The sequence below is a fragment of the Enhydra lutris genome, unplaced genomic scaffold (genome assembly GCF_002288905.1).
Source record: "Enhydra lutris kenyoni isolate GAN:26980312 unplaced genomic scaffold, ASM228890v2 scaffoldscaffold10, whole genome shotgun sequence".
NCBI lineage: Eukaryota > Metazoa > Chordata > Mammalia > Carnivora > Mustelidae > Enhydra > Enhydra lutris.
In genome coordinates this window covers 22345549-22364027 of record NW_019154094.1, presented here as the reverse complement: position 1 = coordinate 22364027, position 18479 = coordinate 22345549, and the positions used below count along the sequence as shown (strand labels likewise).

General features: G+C 43.3%; 1 protein-coding gene across 3 annotated transcripts in view; it reads left to right on the top strand.

Annotated features, from left to right (window-relative positions):
* The window catches only part of LOC111144009 (membrane associated guanylate kinase, WW and PDZ domain containing 1), a 633428-nt gene that overhangs the window by 493923 nt on the left and 121026 nt on the right, over positions 1–18479 (top strand). For all 3 annotated transcript variants that reach the window (XM_022498068.1, XM_022498069.1, XM_022498070.1), the window contains exon 3: positions 11846–11965. In XM_022498068.1, coding sequence (XP_022353776.1) covers positions 11846–11965 — 120 coding nt within the window. The remainder of the gene's footprint in view (positions 1–11845; positions 11966–18479) is intronic.

The window sequence follows — 18479 nt, the reverse complement described above, 5'->3', positions numbered from 1 at the left end:
AAGTCATGAAGGAGAAGCATTCTCCACCCCCCCGCCCACACACACACACTCAACTTCATCAGCCCCCTTAGCTTTCTTTGACGAGGCCATGTAATGATTTATTCCCCCCCGCCCCAGGTGGAGAACTCTGGAGAGTCACCTGTTCCCTACCCCCACCAGTTTGTTTCCCCACCCAGTGTCTTCCTTGCACACAGGAGCTTTCATTGCTCGGTGGCCACAAGATCCCAGGTTCAAATCTTGCCTCTACCATTTACCAGCTGTGTAATTTTTGGCAAGTCACCAAATCTGTGTACGTTTTCTTATCTGTGTGGTGGGGATGATAATGGTACTTAGTAGATAAGGATGGTAGAAGGATTAAATGAGTCAATGCATCTAAAGTATAAATATTAGCCTAAGTTCAGACTTTTGTAATGAACAAAAATATTTTTAAAGACTTATTTATTTGAGAAAGTGAGTTTGAGCAGGGAAAGGGGCAGAGGAGAGAGAGAGTCTCAAGCAGACTCACTGCTGAGTGCGGTGCCCTATGTGGGGCTTTATCCCGGGGCCCTGAGATCATAACACGCGCTGAAGTCAAGAGGTGGACGCTTAACCCGCTGAGCCACCCAGGCACTGCTATGAATACAACTGATTTGTTATCTCCTTAGGATTCTGGGATACATATGTTAGGAGTTGGTTGGACAGTTAGGTAGTCTGGGCCAGAGTCCCCAACAAGAAAATATGGAGTCAGGACAGCTCAAATAAATAGCACTAACATCCCATTTCGCGGCTTAGATGGAACTGCACTGACATTCTGCTTTGCAGCCCTTGCAGAAATGACTTCTGCAAAACGTCCTAAAATAAGACAGTTAACCACAAAACATTTGTCGATTATCATGGGCAAGGGGCAGTTATGACATAAGCCCCCAGATGTCAGCAAATAAAAGACCATCGGCACAGAGATAATCACTTCAAATATGGGACCAACGCCTGGATTGCTTCAGATAGTTCTGCAGAAGAGCTCAGAAAACCCCCCAAACTCAGAAACTCTGGGGGCAGCCCACTCAGGCCCTCACCCTCTCCTAGAGCTTTGTACTCTTTTTTTTTTTTTTTTAAGATTTTATTTATTCATTTGACAGACAGAGATCACAAGTAGGCAGAGAGGCAGGCAGAGAGAGAGGGAAGCAGACTCCCCGCAGAGCAGAGAGCCCGATGCGGGGCTCCATTTCAGGACCCTGAGATCATGACCTGAGCCGAAGGCAGAGGCTTTAACCCACTGAGCCACCCAGGCGCCCCAAGCTTTGTACTCTTGCTCCGTCAAGTTTGCTCTGCTGCCCTCCACCCTTCTTCTGGTCTACCTCTTCATTCTTCAAAGCGGCATGACCAAGAACCCCAGGCACTCAGGGGACAAAATGTTTTGAACCTATAGTCTTAACAGCAGTTACCCTCCCTGTTTTACAGGCAAGGACATGGACTGCACTTAAAGAGATTTTTCTAAGGTCAGTGACAAAGTTTAATTTAGTGACAGAGCTGGAACTAGAACCTGATTCTGCTTATATTGAGTTCCTTCCTCTTGAAAAATTGCTGCCTTTGTTTATTATCAGGAGTCCGTTGCTTGCCAGAGGCTTCCTTAGGCAAATACATATCCTTTTTCTGTATCATCATGGGGTGTACTCAGCAGTCTGCAGGCTCCCCATTCATCCTTGGCATTGCGTGGATCTCCTTGAAAGGTGACCTGTTCAGACTTCTGATGACAGAAGACACCTGGCCTCCAGGAGAAGCATGCACCGATAATTTGAACAGTTGCTACTGAGCTGTCTTCCTCTTGGTGATTCACCTGGATTGGACACTCAGAACCAGTTTCTCTTTGTCCTAAATCACAGTTGTAGAGAGTAAAGCTAGAAGTAAGGTCATGAAAACCAGATCAGATGCTTTCCATCTCTGGTATCTAGGCCACTTTTTCAAATCATCAGCACAGTGGATCAAATGCCAAGTCCTTATTTATTCCCAGTGTTTTAGGTGTGATTCTTTAATGAGATTCCTGTGCCTCTGTCACATGGTGTTCCTACATGCAAGATGGAACCTGAAAGGATCTTCTGATACCAAGCATGTGAGTTATTGATGGCATGACAACAGTTGTCTTTACACACCTGCTGTTAAGCAGCATGGCAATATTCCGTTCAAGACGTAATTACTGAGTATTCTTTGTTTTGATCAGGATAGAAAGGTGAGGGGAGACACCCAGATGGCTCAGTCAGTTAAGCATCTGATTGCGGCTCAGCTCATGATTTCGGGGTCCTGGGATCAAGACAAAGCTGTAAGTCCCGATCTGACTCTGAGAGCCCAGAAACCAGAAACCCTACCTGCCAGAGTGTGAAGTCAGGAGAAGATGGTGTCTCATCTCCAGCAGAGTGAATTTGTCCGTCTTCTGCCTTCTTGTTCTAATTAGACCCCAGGAGATTGGTGGTGCCCACCTATATCTGGTGAGGGTGGTCTTTATGCTGATTTCTTCAGGAATCACTCTCACAGACACAGCCAGAAATCATGCTTTACCAGGTAATCAGGCATTTTTTTAACCCAGTCAGGTTGAGACACATGAGCAACCATCACACCATGTGTGACCTTCCTTCCTCACTAACACTTCCTTTGAAGTGAAAGAAGGAGTGGCAATTTGTAGAGCATTCAATAATGTGTCAACAGTATCATCATTTGGGTTCCCGTTCTCCTAGGATTATTAGGTTTGCCCTTCTTTATTTATTTTCTTTTTTAAAAGATTTTATTGATTTATTCATCAGAGAGAGCACAAGCAGATGGAGCAGCAGGCAGAGAGAGAGGGAGAAACAGGCTCCCTGCTGAGCAGGGAGCCTGATGCGGGTCTCAGTTCCAGGACCATGGGATCATGACCTGAACTAAAGGCAGAGGCTTTAACCCATTGAGCCAGCCAGGGACCCCTGGGTTGCCCTTCTTTATTTTATTTTACAATACCCTACAGGGATGGTTTCCGTTGTTTGTAAGGAGGCATCGAGTTAGATTGGACACAAACCCAAACGGACACTGGGCTCTTTTAAGACAACCTTTTTCTGTTGAAGACACAGCACAGCTTCTGTGTGTGTGTGTGTGTGTGTGTGTGTGTGTGTGTGTACACATGTGCTGCTCACTGACACTCACTGATAGTTTCATTCCTGTGACCGTGCCATTTCTGAGTCCCCTGAGCTGTCACATCTGAGACTACCAGCCTTTTGGGTCTCTATCTCCTCCTTCCACTGTCTATTTTCTCATCTCCCCCTGCCCTCCACACTCGCACACCAAGTAAGAGTTTGACCGGATACTTGTAGCCCTTCCCAGGGCGCCGTGACTGCCTCATTCAAGGGTTTCCTTCTGTCACATTGGAATTTTTTCCTACTCTTTAACATATTCCTCCATCTCTTGTTCCTGGGTTTTCTCACTTTTAGGTCTTCTTCTTCGTTGTCTTCTTTTTAATAGTTCCCTTTGATAGGAGCACCCAGAGCGTCCTCTAGTTTCCCCTTCATATTGTTTATTGTTCTTCCCCCACAAATTTTAAGCTTTCTAAGGATCTTGCTCACCCCCGTCCCCTGACCCCAGCCAGCACCTTAGAAATAATTGTCAAGAGAATGAAAGGTGTGCAAACATGCATTAGAAAGTGCTGGCCTGGGCGCCTGGGTGGCTCAGTTGGTTAAGCGTTTGCCTTCAGCTCAGGTCATGATCCTGGAGTCCTGGGATCGAGTCCCACATTGGGCTCCCTGCTCAGCAGGGAGTCTGCTTCTCCCTCAGACCCTCTCCCCTCTCATGCTCTCTCTCTTTCTCTCTCAAGTAAATAAACAAAATCTTTTTAAAAAATTCTCCCTTGATTCCCTATTTCTTGTCTCAGTACTGCTCCTTTGGCTCTCTCTCTTCTCATAAAAAAAGAAAAAGAAAGAAAGAAACTCCCCTGGGTCGGGGGAGGGGGAACGAGGAGGGTGGGGGAGGCAATTCTAACAAGCTTTGCTCTCACCCAAGCATCAGGGAGGGGGAACGAGGAGGGTGGGGAGGCAATTCTAACAAGCTTTGCTTTCACCCAAGCATCAGGATACTGTCCTCTGTGATGTACATACTTGGCCATTCCCTGGCACATAGTAAATGCTCAATAAATAGCGGCTGTTGATATTTTTGTTCTTTTTCCCTTAGTCAAGAGACACTTTCAGGAGTCCTGTACTATAGCCTAGCCTTGCTATGCTTCCTCAGTCTCTTTCCCAAGGAATGTAGATTTGAAAGGACAGAAGGAAGAATCAGAGTGGACTTGTTTTAAACAAATGCACATTCTGTCATGAGAAAAGGTTCGTTTGACTTCTGTCCCCAAATCTTTTCGGATGCTTCGTGTGGTGATAACAAAAGTTTCAGTAAAATCGAGTGGTTTCTATTTAAACACCCAGGAAGATCTCATGAAGTCCACATTCTAGTGACATGTTTGGGGGCCTGTTGCCGCATACAAGGCGTGATAGAAAAATTGCTTGTTTTTCAAGTCTATCAAACACGTAAGACTGTGGTATGCATTCGTGGATCTGTTGTTTCTAAATCTGTTTGGGGCATGAAGAGATTTACATCCTTGGGATTGGTCTGTCTCCCTTCATGATTGTTGGGTCATACTGTGAATTTATGTCTCGTTTTGTAGCAAAATGCCAAAACTCTCTTCCCAGTGGGGGTACCATGTCGCAACCTTCCCAGCAGTGTGTGAGAGTTCTAGTAACTGTACCACTGGCGGCTTCTGGTCTTGTATGATTTTTAAAAACTCTTCTAGTCATTGGGTGGCATTGAAGCATTTCTTTTTCACACGAATATAGTTACTTTTTTTTTTTTTTTAAAGTTTGATTTGAAGGTCAAATGTTGAGTAAACAGGACTGCGCGTCCTGAGATAGGGCCAAGCTTGTGTGAGTAGTGACTGAGTGAATTTGTGGGAACAATACATTCAGCGGTGCTCCATCTCCATCAGCTGGAAAAATGAACAGCATGAGCCTGTCCCAAATATCTAATGAATTTCAAGCAATGCACATAATGGCTTTATTATATAGAATGATCCTTCTTTAACATTGGAGGTAGCTGAAGGAATTATAATTTTTTTGAAGTCTCATTATTAGATTTTGATAAGCAGGACCCAGACTAATTTCACAGCAGGTGAAACCATTGACTATTAACGATTTAATCTTAGTAGGGTAATGATTCTTCTATTAGCAATCTGGCCTTGAGACCTTTTGGACAGGTGCTGCCCGAAAGCCTGATGGTGCTGGGTCTACATAGCAGGAGGAACCGGCATGTTGTGTCCCATCCCTAAGATTTTGTTTGCTGCCTCAATTGGATATTTGAAGGGAATTTTCAGATTAAGAAGAGAGAGCTGGTGAGCTCCAAATCTAATTTCCTTTCTGTATAGAGCCATGATTTGTAGCATTGATAAGGAAGGTCACTTTCTGATTTCCTCAGCAAGGGTCACTCAAGCCAGGTACACTAAAAGTTTATGAACCATAAAAGGGGCATAGAAGCAAGCAGCCTCTCACGCTTTAATAGGCGAACTTTTGGAGGCACTGCGAATTCATACTGAGACATTCAGTAGGACGTAGCTCAAATTAATTTGTTAAGTTATGATCTGGTGGTGCTAAGGGTTGATAGTATTGACCACCTTGGTGAAATCTTGTAGGCATTTTAACACTGAAAAAGGACTCTATGTAAATCTTGAACAGATTGAGTTTTTTTTTTTTTAAGTAAAAATTAATTTTTTTGAGAGATTGAGAAAGAGAGTGTGCGAGCCAGCCTGGGGGGTGGGGCAGAGGGAGAGGGAGAGAGAGAGAGAATCTTCAGACTCTCTTCTCAGCTTGGAACCCAGCAGGGGTCTTAGTACCAGGACCCTGAGAGCATGACCTGAGCTAAAATCAGGAGTCAGATGCTCAACTGCCTGCCACCCACATGCCCCTATAGGTAGTATATTTCCATCCACTGTATAAAGGCAAGTGTCAGTGTCAGTGTTGGCTTTCTGTGACATGGAAACCTTGGAACATGTTGTTTGCTTGATTCACATGGAGCCTCAATTCTTTTGCATGTTTTTGCAAGGACTAAGTTAATATGGAAGATACTAGAATAGGATACCCAGGAATCAGATTGTTCAAGATTCCCCGGAAATAGGGGCACCTGGGTGGTTCAGTGGGTTAAAGTCTCTGTCTTTGGCTCAGGTCATGATGGAGTCCTGTATCAGGCTCTGTGCTTGGCGGGGAACCTTCTTCCCCCTATCTCTCTGCCTGTCTCTCTGCCTACTTGTGATCTCTGTGTGTGTGTGTGTGTGTGTGTGTGTGTGTATATATATATATATATATATATATATATATATATATATATATATTCCCCAGAAATAATCATTTTATTCAGTTTATAAAACGCTAGAACAACTACATACCCATACCCATTGCTACAATTCAGAGTCAGAGAGTTCTTTAAAGAAACAATCATTTTGTCTCTTCCCATTTCTGAACCCACACTCCTGAGGTTACCTCAGCTAGGGATTTAGTATTATTCCATCCACGTAACTATTTATTAATTTAAAAAACATACAGCATCCATAGGGCTTCCTTCTCTATTTTTCAATAACATGCAGCAATATTTTACATATTATTCAAGTTTACACAGTAACTTGTTTGTATCACCCAACTGAACATCATGGACATTCTTTCTGGTAATTGCGTGTAGATCTCCCTGTTCTTCACATAGTTAAAAAAAATTTCCTGAGCGTGAATCTACCATATTTCATTCAATCATTCCCATATGTATGGGTGCTTAGTTTTTCATTTTGGAGGACTGCTTTTGCTTTGGTCTTTTTGTTTTGTTTTTGCTACAAACCCTGCTGCTATAAATATCTAAAGAGATTTTTTTTTTTTTTCCTAAGAGACCATAGCTCTGCTCAGCTTACTTGTTATATGATCTTGGGCAGTTAATTTCCTTCTTAATTGTGCACATGACCTTCAGAAGTTACTTTCCTTCTCTGACTCTCAGCTTCCTCATCAATAAAATGAGTGTAATGACAGTCCTTACTTTTATATTTCTTGTAACAATTAAATATAGTAACATTGATTTAGTATTTAACACCTCGCCTGGGACATAAGTAAGGATCCAATAAATGGATGCTGTTCGTCCTTTCCTACTGTTTATCTCTCACTCCTGTTTTTGTTTGTGTGTTTGTTGGTTTTTTTGAAGGCAAGGAGGTGAGCACTGCGCATATTTGCTTAAAGCTAATAACTGTAAGATATTGTTGGCCCGATTTCTGGCTAGACAAACAGAAGGCAGTGTTGTAGGCTGTAGAAAACCCCAGTTTGTCAGCCTGGTGATTGTTTTTTTTTTAATATGCTATCCCTGAGGAACATGATAGAATTTGTTTTACTTCTCTTCTGCCAGGAAGTAACCCTTCTGGCTTTGTTAGAAGCGTGGTTTGTAATAATTGTACCCACCCCAGATGGCTCCTGAAAACCCTTTGAAATGCCATCTGCCAGGCGTGTGTCCAGCCGGCAGCCTGTCATTCTGCTAGAAGAAAAGAGGAGGCGGGGCCTCCTCCCCTGCCCTTTTCTCCCTCGCGTCACTGAATGGAGCCTGGTCATGTTGGCCCAGACCCAGGGCGAGTTGCTCAGAGGATAACTGGGAGTAAACCTCCTGCTAGCTTGTGGAGTAGAAAGGTTTTGTCTGGGTAATAAACCCTGAAGGTTTTGTGGGTGGAGACTCACCCGCCCCCGTCTCCTTCTCCTGCAGCTCAAAGGCCACTAAGCATATTTATTTACATGGGAAAATGGTATCTACGAATTTCATGTTTTTTTCTAAAATGTAGCATTTTTGAAGTTTCTCGTAATTTTGAATCCTTTCAGGAAATTAAGACCCAGGGGTGACTGTTGTCTTTAAAGTAAGTATGACAGATGGGTTCTAAAAACATGGTTGAAAGACACAGGAAAGAGAAGATGGCTCAACAAGGACGGGGGGAAAAAAAAACACCAAAAAACCATTGTCTGGTTTCAGAAGACTTTAAAAACCTAACAAATCTTTTGTTGGTTTTATTTATCTTCATCTTTTAGGGGGTGGGGCTGGGAATGGGAGATAGATGAAGGTAATGGAATTTTGGTCTGGAGGCTGAGTTGCCATGTAGAACACATTTAGGACAGATCCCTTCAAAGCAAGTTTCAAAGAGTTTCTCTTCTTGCCCCACACTGGGATTTCCCAATATGCTGTAGACTGTTTTCCCAGTAGCAGGCTAAATGGCTTTTTTCACTTGACTCCAGGACCTCACACCCTCTTCTTTTGCCCCTGCCTTGCTGACTGCTACCTCCTAGTCTCCTTTGAAGTGCTTCCGTTCTCTGTTTCTGAAAATTACAGGGTTTTAATTGTTCAATCCCAACTTTTTGCTTTCATTTTGTATACTACCCCTCCCTCCCAGATTATCTCTGTTCTCTTTACCTTCAGATGCCAGTGGTTTACTGATCACTCCCAATTTTATGTCCCAACCTGTACTCCGACCTTCAGATTTACCTGGTCAGCTGTACACAGCCCTCTGCATCTAGGTGTCTAATAGGCATCTCAGACTTCACATGTCCCGAAGCAAATACTTCCTTCCTCCAAGATTCTTTTAAACCCTTTAACCTGTATTGCTCTGAGACACTTTAATGAATGTTTAAATGACTGTTTTTCCCCTAAGAACCACTTCCTCCCTTGTCTTCTTGATTTCTATGAAGGGCACAAGGCCGTTTGCCCAGGTCAAAGAATGGGATGTCAGTCTTTATCCCTCTGTTTTTCTTACACACTCCATCCACTCCCATCAACAAGCTCTGTCTTCAGAATATAGACCCCGTGTGGCTTGATGAGTGTAATACGTCCATCCTGTGGACTGTGTCACAGCTATTGGAAATAGTCACAATGTATGATAGAAATCTGATGGCTTCTTACTAGCTCTGCCCTATTCTTCTTGATCACGACCTGATTTTCTCTCCCATGGACCCTGTAATCACTACCTCGCTGATCTCATTGCTTCTGTTTGTGCCCACCTCCCCCTGCTCTGCCCAAAGCCTGTTCTCTGTCAAGCTCAATGATTTTTTTTTTAAGATTTTATTTATTTATTTGACAGACAGAGATCACAAGTAGGCAGAGAGAGGGGGAAGTAGGCTCCCTGCTGAGCAGAGAACCTGATAAAGGGCTCATCCCAAGACCCTGGGATCATGACCTGAGCTGAAGGCAGAGGCTTTAACCCACTGAGCCACCCAGGCGCCCCTCAAAAATCTTTTTAAAATGAATCCTAGCACAAACACCTCCCCCCACCACTCGGCTGAAAACCCTCCAGTGGCTTCTCATCTTCCTTGGGATAAAATATGAAGTGTTTGCTATGGCTTTCCTTAACCCTTTTCCATTACTCTGTCACTATTCCTCTGGCCTTTTTGCCTCTTCCTGCATCAGAGTTGTTGGCCCTTCCCCCTGCCCGGAATGCTTTCCCATCACCTTGGCAGGGCTCTCCATTTGGGTGGTACCTCCTTAGCCAGGCTTTCCCTAATCCCCGTCCTGAAATAGCTTCCCTCCTCCCCGGCAGACTTCCTTCTTCCAAGATATTTTTAAACCCTTTAACCTATATTGCTCTGAGACACTTTAACCTATGTTTCCTATGGTGATTTCCACCTGAAATTTTGTTATACTCACACATGTGTTTTCTGTCTTTCATAGTAAGATGTAAATTTCACTAGGGTAGGGGCTTTGTCTTGTTTTCCAGTGTTTCCCCAGTGCCTGCACGGTGTCCAGCATGAATTGGGACCTCAATAAATAGTTATTGAATAAAATGAAACCTAGTGAGAGATGTAATGAGATATAAATATATATATAACATACATTATATATATATATAACATACATTATATATATATATATAACATACATTATATATATATATATATAGCCCCTGCCTTGCCCCTTTGCCTATATATATATATATAGCCTTTGAACTGTAGCATCCTGTCAACTCACTTCATTTTAACAATGACATAAACTATTGTATGTGCTGATGATTATTGAGCTATGTCTTCTAAAAGATTTATTTCACTCAGTACCCACAGCAAATCTATAGTGTAGGTACCATTATTATCCCTGTGTCACAGATGAGGAAACCAAGTAATAACAGAAGCCAAGGACCTAAGTTGCTAAGACCACACGTTGGGAGGAGTGGCAAGCCTTGAACTTACCATTCCCACTGTAGACACCTGCTCAGCTACGGTTTCTGGTATTCTCTGTGTTAATGCAGTACCTGTTATGTGTCGGACATCGAAGATGTCAATTTAAAAATTGTAAGCTAACTGAAGGGCTTGTCATCATCTGTCGGGGGAGCCCGAAATAGGAACAAATCAGGAAATCGTACAAGAGTGGACTTCCAGATATACGCAGCTTCTCTACCGGAAAGCTCCAGAGAAGCAAACGTATTCAATACAACCATAGCAGGGGAGTTTGAGGCGATTTATAAAGCTCTGATTTCAGATATTAGAGAAACCAGGCTCATTGAAAATGTATTTATCCTGAGTTAAGTGTGCGACAAGTGTTGAGGGGCTTGTTTTTGGTTTGGGGGATTTTTTGGTTTTTTTGGTGGTTGGTTTTGTTTTGTTCTGTTTTTGACTTAAGAGAAATGCTGGATGGCACCGTTAGGTGTGCAGACATGATCATTCTCATAGACAAGTGTTGAGAGAACATTAGAGCCACAAGGCACATACAGCTGGGTATTGAATTGCTTTAAAGTTTCTAGGGTTAGAGGGAAATCCTTGCTTATTAAGTCCTTAGGAATACCGAAAAATCCCCGCTTATTATGTAGGAAAACATCGACCTTAGAGCAGCACAGGTATGGTGCCTTGCAAAGCAAGTTATGTGGATCATATCACCTAACTTGAATGTGAGAGCAGAAATCCTGTGGTTTGCTCTTTTTTGAGGCTTTATAGTATTTAACAGAGGTTCCTTGCACACACTGCATAATTGCTTCTTGATTTGTTTTCTGTTCTCGGTTTGTGTGTAAGTCATATTCCTTCCACACTACTTCTACACTTTTGGTTGAGATTAAGCTAAAATGAGAGGCCCAGAGCCTAGCACCTGAGCTGGGTGACTCAAATCCTCTAGAGACCCTACATTATTCATAAGAAGAATTGTTGTATTTATTAGTCATTGAGAGAACGATCATGGTCAAGGGGAGAATTTTCTAGCAAATTCAGTGCCCCTTCTCTCCTGTCAGAACTTACGGGTGGCCTCTTTTCATCAAACCTATTAATTACACAGAGAGCAGCAGCATTTTAATCCCTGGGAGATAGCCAACCACTGATAGCAATTGCATTTCTCTGGTGATGTGTTTATGCAGTGGGTGTCATTTTCTTCAAAGGGCTTATTACATTGGAACTTGCCGGATGTCCTTCAAAACACAGGAATTTTGAGGCCTTTGTCAAAAATATAAACCCCTTAGGCTGTGAGCTTAAGGTGGATAACTTTTGAGTATCTACTGGAGTCGTAAAAGGTGCGGATTGTGAATGTTGTCTGTCTAAAATCCCATTTGCCTTTTTCATTCAGTGCATTTTAAGAAATGATAAAAACTCACCCCAGGCTACCCAGCGGTGCTTGGATGGCTCTTGCTCCCATCCAAAGGTCACAAGCATGAGAGGGTGGAAGTGAGGCTGCTGTGCTGTTAGAAAAAAGTTGTCCTTACCAGGTCCCTGTCTGGGCAGATGGGTGGGCAGGCTTAGGCTGTCCAGCCTACAGAACAGGTTATTCCAATTACAAACCGAATGGGGAGCTTCCTGTTTTCATGGACTGATGGTGTCTTGTGCATCTGTCTTGTCGGCTGCAGGCACAACCCGATCTCCCAGAGAAGGAGAAGTGCCTGGCGTGGACTATAACTTTCTGACTGTGAAGGAATTCTTGGACCTCGAGCAGAGCGGGACCCTTCTGGAAGTCGGCACCTATGAAGGTGAGTGTATCTGTGTGAGGGCCGTGAGGCTGCCTCTGTCCTGGGCTCTGGAGAGGCTCCAGAGCTATGCAGGCAGGAGTGTTTTGTGAACTAGCGGAGTCTGATCGACTGTAGGAGACTGCAGTTCACCTTACTAAGACGGAGAAAATAGGCGGTGTAAGGCTTTGTGGCGCTCTTTAAAAATAGTTTGGGGGCTCTTTTTTTTCTCCAAGAGGTTTCTCCTTTATTAATTGAAGACTGTACATACATGTGTGTGTGTGTGAGTGTGTGTGTTGTTGTGTAGTATGGGCTTGCATGGTATTAGAAAAAAGAGAGTGGTGCCTGGGTGGCTCAGTGGGTTAAAGCCTCTGCTTTTGGCTCAGGTCATGATCCCAGGGTCCTGGGATCAAGCCCCGCATTGGGCTCTCTGCTCAGCAGGGAGCCTGCTTCCTCCTCTCTCTCTGTGCCTGCCTCTCTGCCTACTTGTGATCTCTATCTGTCAAATAAATAAATAAAATCTTTAAAAAAAAGAAAAAAGAAAAAAAAGAGGGAAAAGAATCATGGTCAATTACAAAATGTGACCTTACAGGTAGTTTTTTGTTTTTTGTTTTTTTTTGAAGATTTTATTTATTTATTTGACAGAGAGAGAGAGATCACAAGCAGGGAAAACAGGCAAGCGAGGATTGGGGGGGAAGCAGGCTCCCCGCTGAGCAGAGAGCCCGATGCGGGACTGGATCCCAGGACCCCGAGATCATGACCTGGGCCAAAGGCAGAGGCTTAACCCACTGAACCACCCAGCGCCCAACAGGTGTTGTTTTAATCTTGAAGGAATAGAATGTCATTTTTTTAAAGCACTAATTGATTTTTAATGTATTTTTTGAGTAGATAATACATAGATATGGTTCATGAAGCACAATATCTCAAAAGTATGAAATAAGTAATCTCTTTTGTATATCTATCTTTATCTGCCTAATTTCAGATTCTCCTTTCTCTCCATATTACATCCAGTGCCGTGAGTTTTTGCTCACCCTTCTGAAATTTCTTTATGTAAATACAAGGATACCTGTGCCATGTGTGTACATAAATGTGTGTTCTCTTCATGTGCTTTCATTTCTTCCCTATTTTGTAAAAAAGGTAGTATACAATACATGATGTTTGGCACCTTGGTCTTTTAACAGTAACTTATAGTTCTTTACAGTTTCAGTAATAGAGCACTTGTTTTGTTTTTTAAATGGCTGTGTAATCTCTTTGTATCAGCATGGCCATGATTTATTTAACTAGTTCCCATTGGATAAAGATTTTTAATATTTCACAACACTACTGTGTTGAATAACACGGGCATAAATCATTTCACACAAGTGCAAATAAGTCTATAGGATGAGATCCCCCAGATGGGATAGCAGGGTCAAAGCCAAATGTAGGGAAGAAAGTCAACATACGTTTTCTGAAAACAATATTGTAGCTTGATTGCTCTTTTGAGTGTTATAATTTGAGACAGAAGAGCATAATATCCAATTTACTAGGTCAGATTATTAACTTGGTCAAATTATTGTGTGTACTTCTTTACAGTCTTTTAACATTTGGATTTATTTTGGTGATCACAGGGACATTTTCAAGAGTAGATTTACTTGGTGATCATAAGGACATTTTCAAGTAGTAGTTTGTTTTTTTGTTAAAAACAAAATGTACGTACAAAGTGGACTATTATTTTATTAGGGATAGTATAGCTTTGATATGATAATAGCCCTTTCTCTACAGACAGTGGCTAACGGTTAAGTAATGGTCATGGATTTTAGTTATACTGATTATGGTTTGATATTCTTTGCGGGGGGGGGGGGGGGAGGAAGAGCATTATCTTTGTCCCTACTGCTCATTTCCAAATTGTGAATATACACTGGACTGTGTTTAGATGTTAATCAAATTTCTGATTGTGAATTCAGGAGTATTTCCCTTGAGTGCATTGCTAATTATCAATTGTCTCAGTTTCCTTAAAGTGTTGCGATATGACTGGTGGCTGGGAAACTGGGAGGGGGTCTGAGAAAACCCAGCCCAAGGAAAATTCACTAAAGCCTACAGTGAGGGGAGGGAAGGAGGCTAAGTGGACGCACCAGGAGCTTCTTCAAGGTTGTCTTGCAAATGCGAATCTAGTTAAAAATTCACGTGGCCCAGAATAGGGCAAATGTGAATCCTCTTTCATTAGCAGAAAGTGAATTGTTCTTATTTGGAATCTGTTATTATGCCCATCTGGGGAGCTTGAATCCCTTAATGTTTAAAAAAAAAAAAAATTGCATTTTTGGGAAGGTTGAGGGTGAGAGTGGTTGTGCAATGCCAAAGAGTATGTGTTGGATTGGAAAAGCGAAGCACGTGGTGTAGACAACAACTTGTCAGGGAAACAAGGAAGAGAAAGTCATTCTCTCCAGTTGTTTCTATTACAAATGATGTAGAGGCAGAGTCACTTTGTTTCCCAATTAATTGTATCACTTAGGCAGAGGTAACTGTTATCACGGAGTTTTCAGATGGATTAGCTGAGACCAAGTAGCATTTAGGGACATGTTCAAGGTTGTACCACTGCTGCTGGAATGCTGGAGCCTGGAACCAAACCCAGCTCAGTCTGACTTTCACATCCTCATACTCTTACCCGCAAACCCCAAGGAGAATATCCCGAATGTAACTACAAAGTTGTAGAAATAACTCGTCTGTACTTTGACCTAACTTCATGGTGGGTAGCAACAGGGAAACGTTTTTCAGAGAGTGTCCGATCGTCTCGTATAGAACCGTCTTTCTGTGAGTGTTGCTGCGTTGTTTGGAGTTGAAATCTTCTCATGCCCAGCATTAACCCAGTCCGTTTTTCAGCCATTTGATTGTTCTGTGTTTGTCAGCCTTTGACCTTTTAGCTGTATAATTTCCCTACCATATGAAAGAGCTCATACATTTTTGGAACCCACTGAAGTGTATTATGTTGACTCTCATAAGTTTGAAGCAAAATGGAATTTTTATGAAATGCCAGATACTGTCCAAGGAGTAGGGCTGTCTCGATCTTTAGAGAACTTCCTCTGCCCTTGCCTCCCTTGGACGGGCCCCGACGGCTCTGTCTGTTGGACACTGACAAGCGTGCAGGCTGGCCTGACGCCCTGCTTGAGACGGAATTTAAGCCCCTTTGCAGTGGAGCTGTGTGCCCTCCAGCAAGTCGCTTAATGCTCTGTGTCTCCCTTTTCCCTTTGGTGAAATGAGGATAATAATAGCGCTTCCTCACAGGTAGGATTAAATGAGACAATAATTGGAAAGAGCTGAGCACAGTGTCTGACCCATGTAAGCTCTCAATCAGCATCAGCTCTTAGATTTACACACACCGTGGTCCGAAAGTGCCACCGTGGTACATCCCCTCTCCCTCCCGCTCGACAGTAAACCAGGGCATTTGCCAGTAAAACATCTTTATTTACTTCCCAGGTATTCACTGTCTTTTTTTCCTGTTTGGATTTTTTTCTCTCTTGCCCTGTACTGGTTCCAGAGAGGAAAAGACTTTTTTCTTAAGTTTATTTATTTATTTTAGTAATCACTACACCCAATGTGGGTTTCAAACTTATGACCCTGAGGTGAAGAGTTGCATGCTATTCATGCCACTGGAAGTGCCTGGCTGGCTCCAACTGAGCTGACTGAGCCAGCCGGGCACCCCCACAACACACATTAATGCAAGCCACTTTGCTCACTTTCAGTAAAAGTAATAAATGTAGGTGATGGAATCCTCACTATAGTAAAGAATGTCAACATACTTAAGTCCAAGTTGCTTCCCTTCCTCCCCATCGGGAGCCACGGTGAAAGGGTGTTGTGCAGAGGTTCAGAAAACATACACGCACTGGGCATGCGCCTATGGACTCCCGTTCATTTCCCTCTATTCTTGTCCTTCCTACTTCACGTGTCTTGGAAATCTTTCCACATCGCCCCATGCAGTTCTATCTTGCTCTTTCAAAATGCTGTGGGGTATCCCAGTGTATGCTGACCCGTCCCCTGCAGGTGGACATGTAGGATGTTACCCCCCGCCCCGCCATTTTGGGTACTTTGTGAACACGGCGGCAGTGAGCGTCCCTGCACGATATCTCACTAGCGCTGCTCTGAATAGGACTAGACAGTATGTTCCCGGCAGCACGGGGTTCAAGCGAGCCTGTCTACGCGTACACAGTTCAATTCAACGAGTAGTGATGGAGCATTTGCTTTGCCTCAGGTGTCATTTCGTAGCCTGAGGTGTGATGCACAGAAGACCAAAGCAGCCCTGCCTTTGAAGATGCTGTGCTTTTTAGTTATTTATTTTTGCCAGCATAAATTATGTGTTGGGTGCTCTTGAAAGTGTGTGATATGCCCCAGCTCACGTAATTACCCCATAGTCCTGTGAGGTACGTACAGTTGATTCCCCATTTTACAGAAGAAGAGCATGAGGCCCAGAGAGGCCAATTATCTTTATCTAAGTTCACATGGGGAGCCGGGAATAGAGCTGGGTCCAAACCTGGGCTGCCTGGCCCGGGTCCATCCTCTGCAGCCTCTCAGTGTTATGAAGCAAATGGAACAATTTCAAGAGAAGTGATGTGTGTTCTGAGAAGGGAAACAGGGTGCTTCAGAAGCATACGGCAAGGGCACAACTTCTCATCTCCCATCAGAGGAGACCCCCTTGTGGAAGGGACAGTTACTGAAGCTTGTCAGAGGACCTCATGGTTTCAAGTGAGAGACTCAGGGACATTGTTTGAGTTTGAAAGTCAGCAGCAGCCTTGAGGCTTGAATCCAGAGACAGCAAGTGGGGTGAACCCGAGAGAAGGTCAGAACATTGGTCCTAGAGAAGGAGGGACAAAGAGCCATGCCCTGCTTTCTTTAGAACCAGGGCAATGCAACAGAACTTTCTTCAGTAATGGAAATGTTCGGGGTTCTGAGCTGCCCAATATGGCGGCCATTAGCTGCAAGTGGCTATTGTGACTGAGAAACTGAATTTTAGATTTAGTTTAATTTAAACTAATTTAACTTTAAAAAGTCATAGGTGTCTGGTGGGTGCTGTGTTTTACAGCACAGCTCTCGAACAAAAGCTTCTGCAGGGAAGGGTGAGCACCTATTCGAGAAGGGCCCTCCCCTCTCACTCAGCTGACTTCAGAGAGCTAAGCACATGTTTAAGAGTTAAGCTCCTTTAAAAAGGATAATTTCGAATCCTCCCAAAGAGCATGTTACTGCAGAGCAGTGGTGATCTTCTTTTGTGGATGCATTCAGTGACGTGTGAAATGGCAGACAAGTAGAATAAGGCAACAAAACCTCAGGGCTGGGTAACCGTCCATATGTGTTTGGGGTTTAGAGTTGCAGGGTTCTAGGATTTTAAAGCTGGGAATGAGGTGGGGGTCATTTCCTGAGAAGACAGAACTGAGGTCCTGGGAGAGACTGGTCTAAAACACTAAAGGGAATTGGGACAAAGCCTGGCCAAAAGCCCGTCACCCAAGTCACGTCCCAGGCAGGACCGGGATGCCAGTATTTCCCATTCTGCCCCTTGGAAATGGACACCTCTTTTGTAGTCTGTATGCCTGGTTTGTTTCATCAGTTGTTTATTCATTAAAAATGCTGAGCAAAACCGGATATGATCATTGCCCTCCTAGGTCTTGTAGTGCACAAGGCACAGTATTCAAATAATCACAGACATAAGTGTACAGTTGTGAGTGCGCTAGGGTCTGTAGCAGAGACTATAGGTTGCGAAGATTTGATCTCTCTGGAGTGGGGAAAAGCTTTTCCTGTAGAAGTAATAATTGGAGTGAGCTCTAATGGTTGAGCTGGAGTTAGATTGCTAGATTTAACAAAAAAATAGAATATCTAGTTTTGCATTTTCTCTGGCAACCCTAGATGGATTTAGCTTTGGGCTGTGATGGTGATGGCGGTGGTAATGATGAGTGGACTGAATCTTAAGATATTTATGTGATTAAAAAGCTGGACTTGGCAATGCATCAGTTATCGTAAGAAGGAGTAGAAGATGCACGTGACGGTAGTCATCCTAGGATGACTCCTAGTTTCTGTCTTACATAACTGGATAGATGCTGGTACCATTTGCTGAGATAAGAAACTGGAAAAGGGCAGGTTTGGTGGTGGGGCTTGGGAAAGCATGATGGAACTTTCCACGCGCCACCAGTTCTAATACCAAGAGTTGCATTTACTCCAACAGAATCGAGGCCCCACCTGTCTCTATAAACAGTCTAACTATTGTCCCTCACAAAGCACAGAAGTTATTAGTGGAGCTCATAACTGATCTCGGCTTTGCAATTTGAACCAACGCCTCATTCTGTCTTTAGATAGATTTGACATCAAGGCCAAGACAACAGAAATAAATGTGTCTTTCCTCCTTGGCCCAACTTCCTAATTGTGGCAATGAACAAATTTATTGGATATGGTGCTTAAAATAAATCAGCTGCACCATCTCTCTTTGCCTTGCTTTCCTTTGCTTTCTTTTTTTTTTTTTTTTTTTTCCTTCTTATTGACATTTTCACTCAGAGAGACAGGTTGCTGCTTCAGCTAGCCCTTG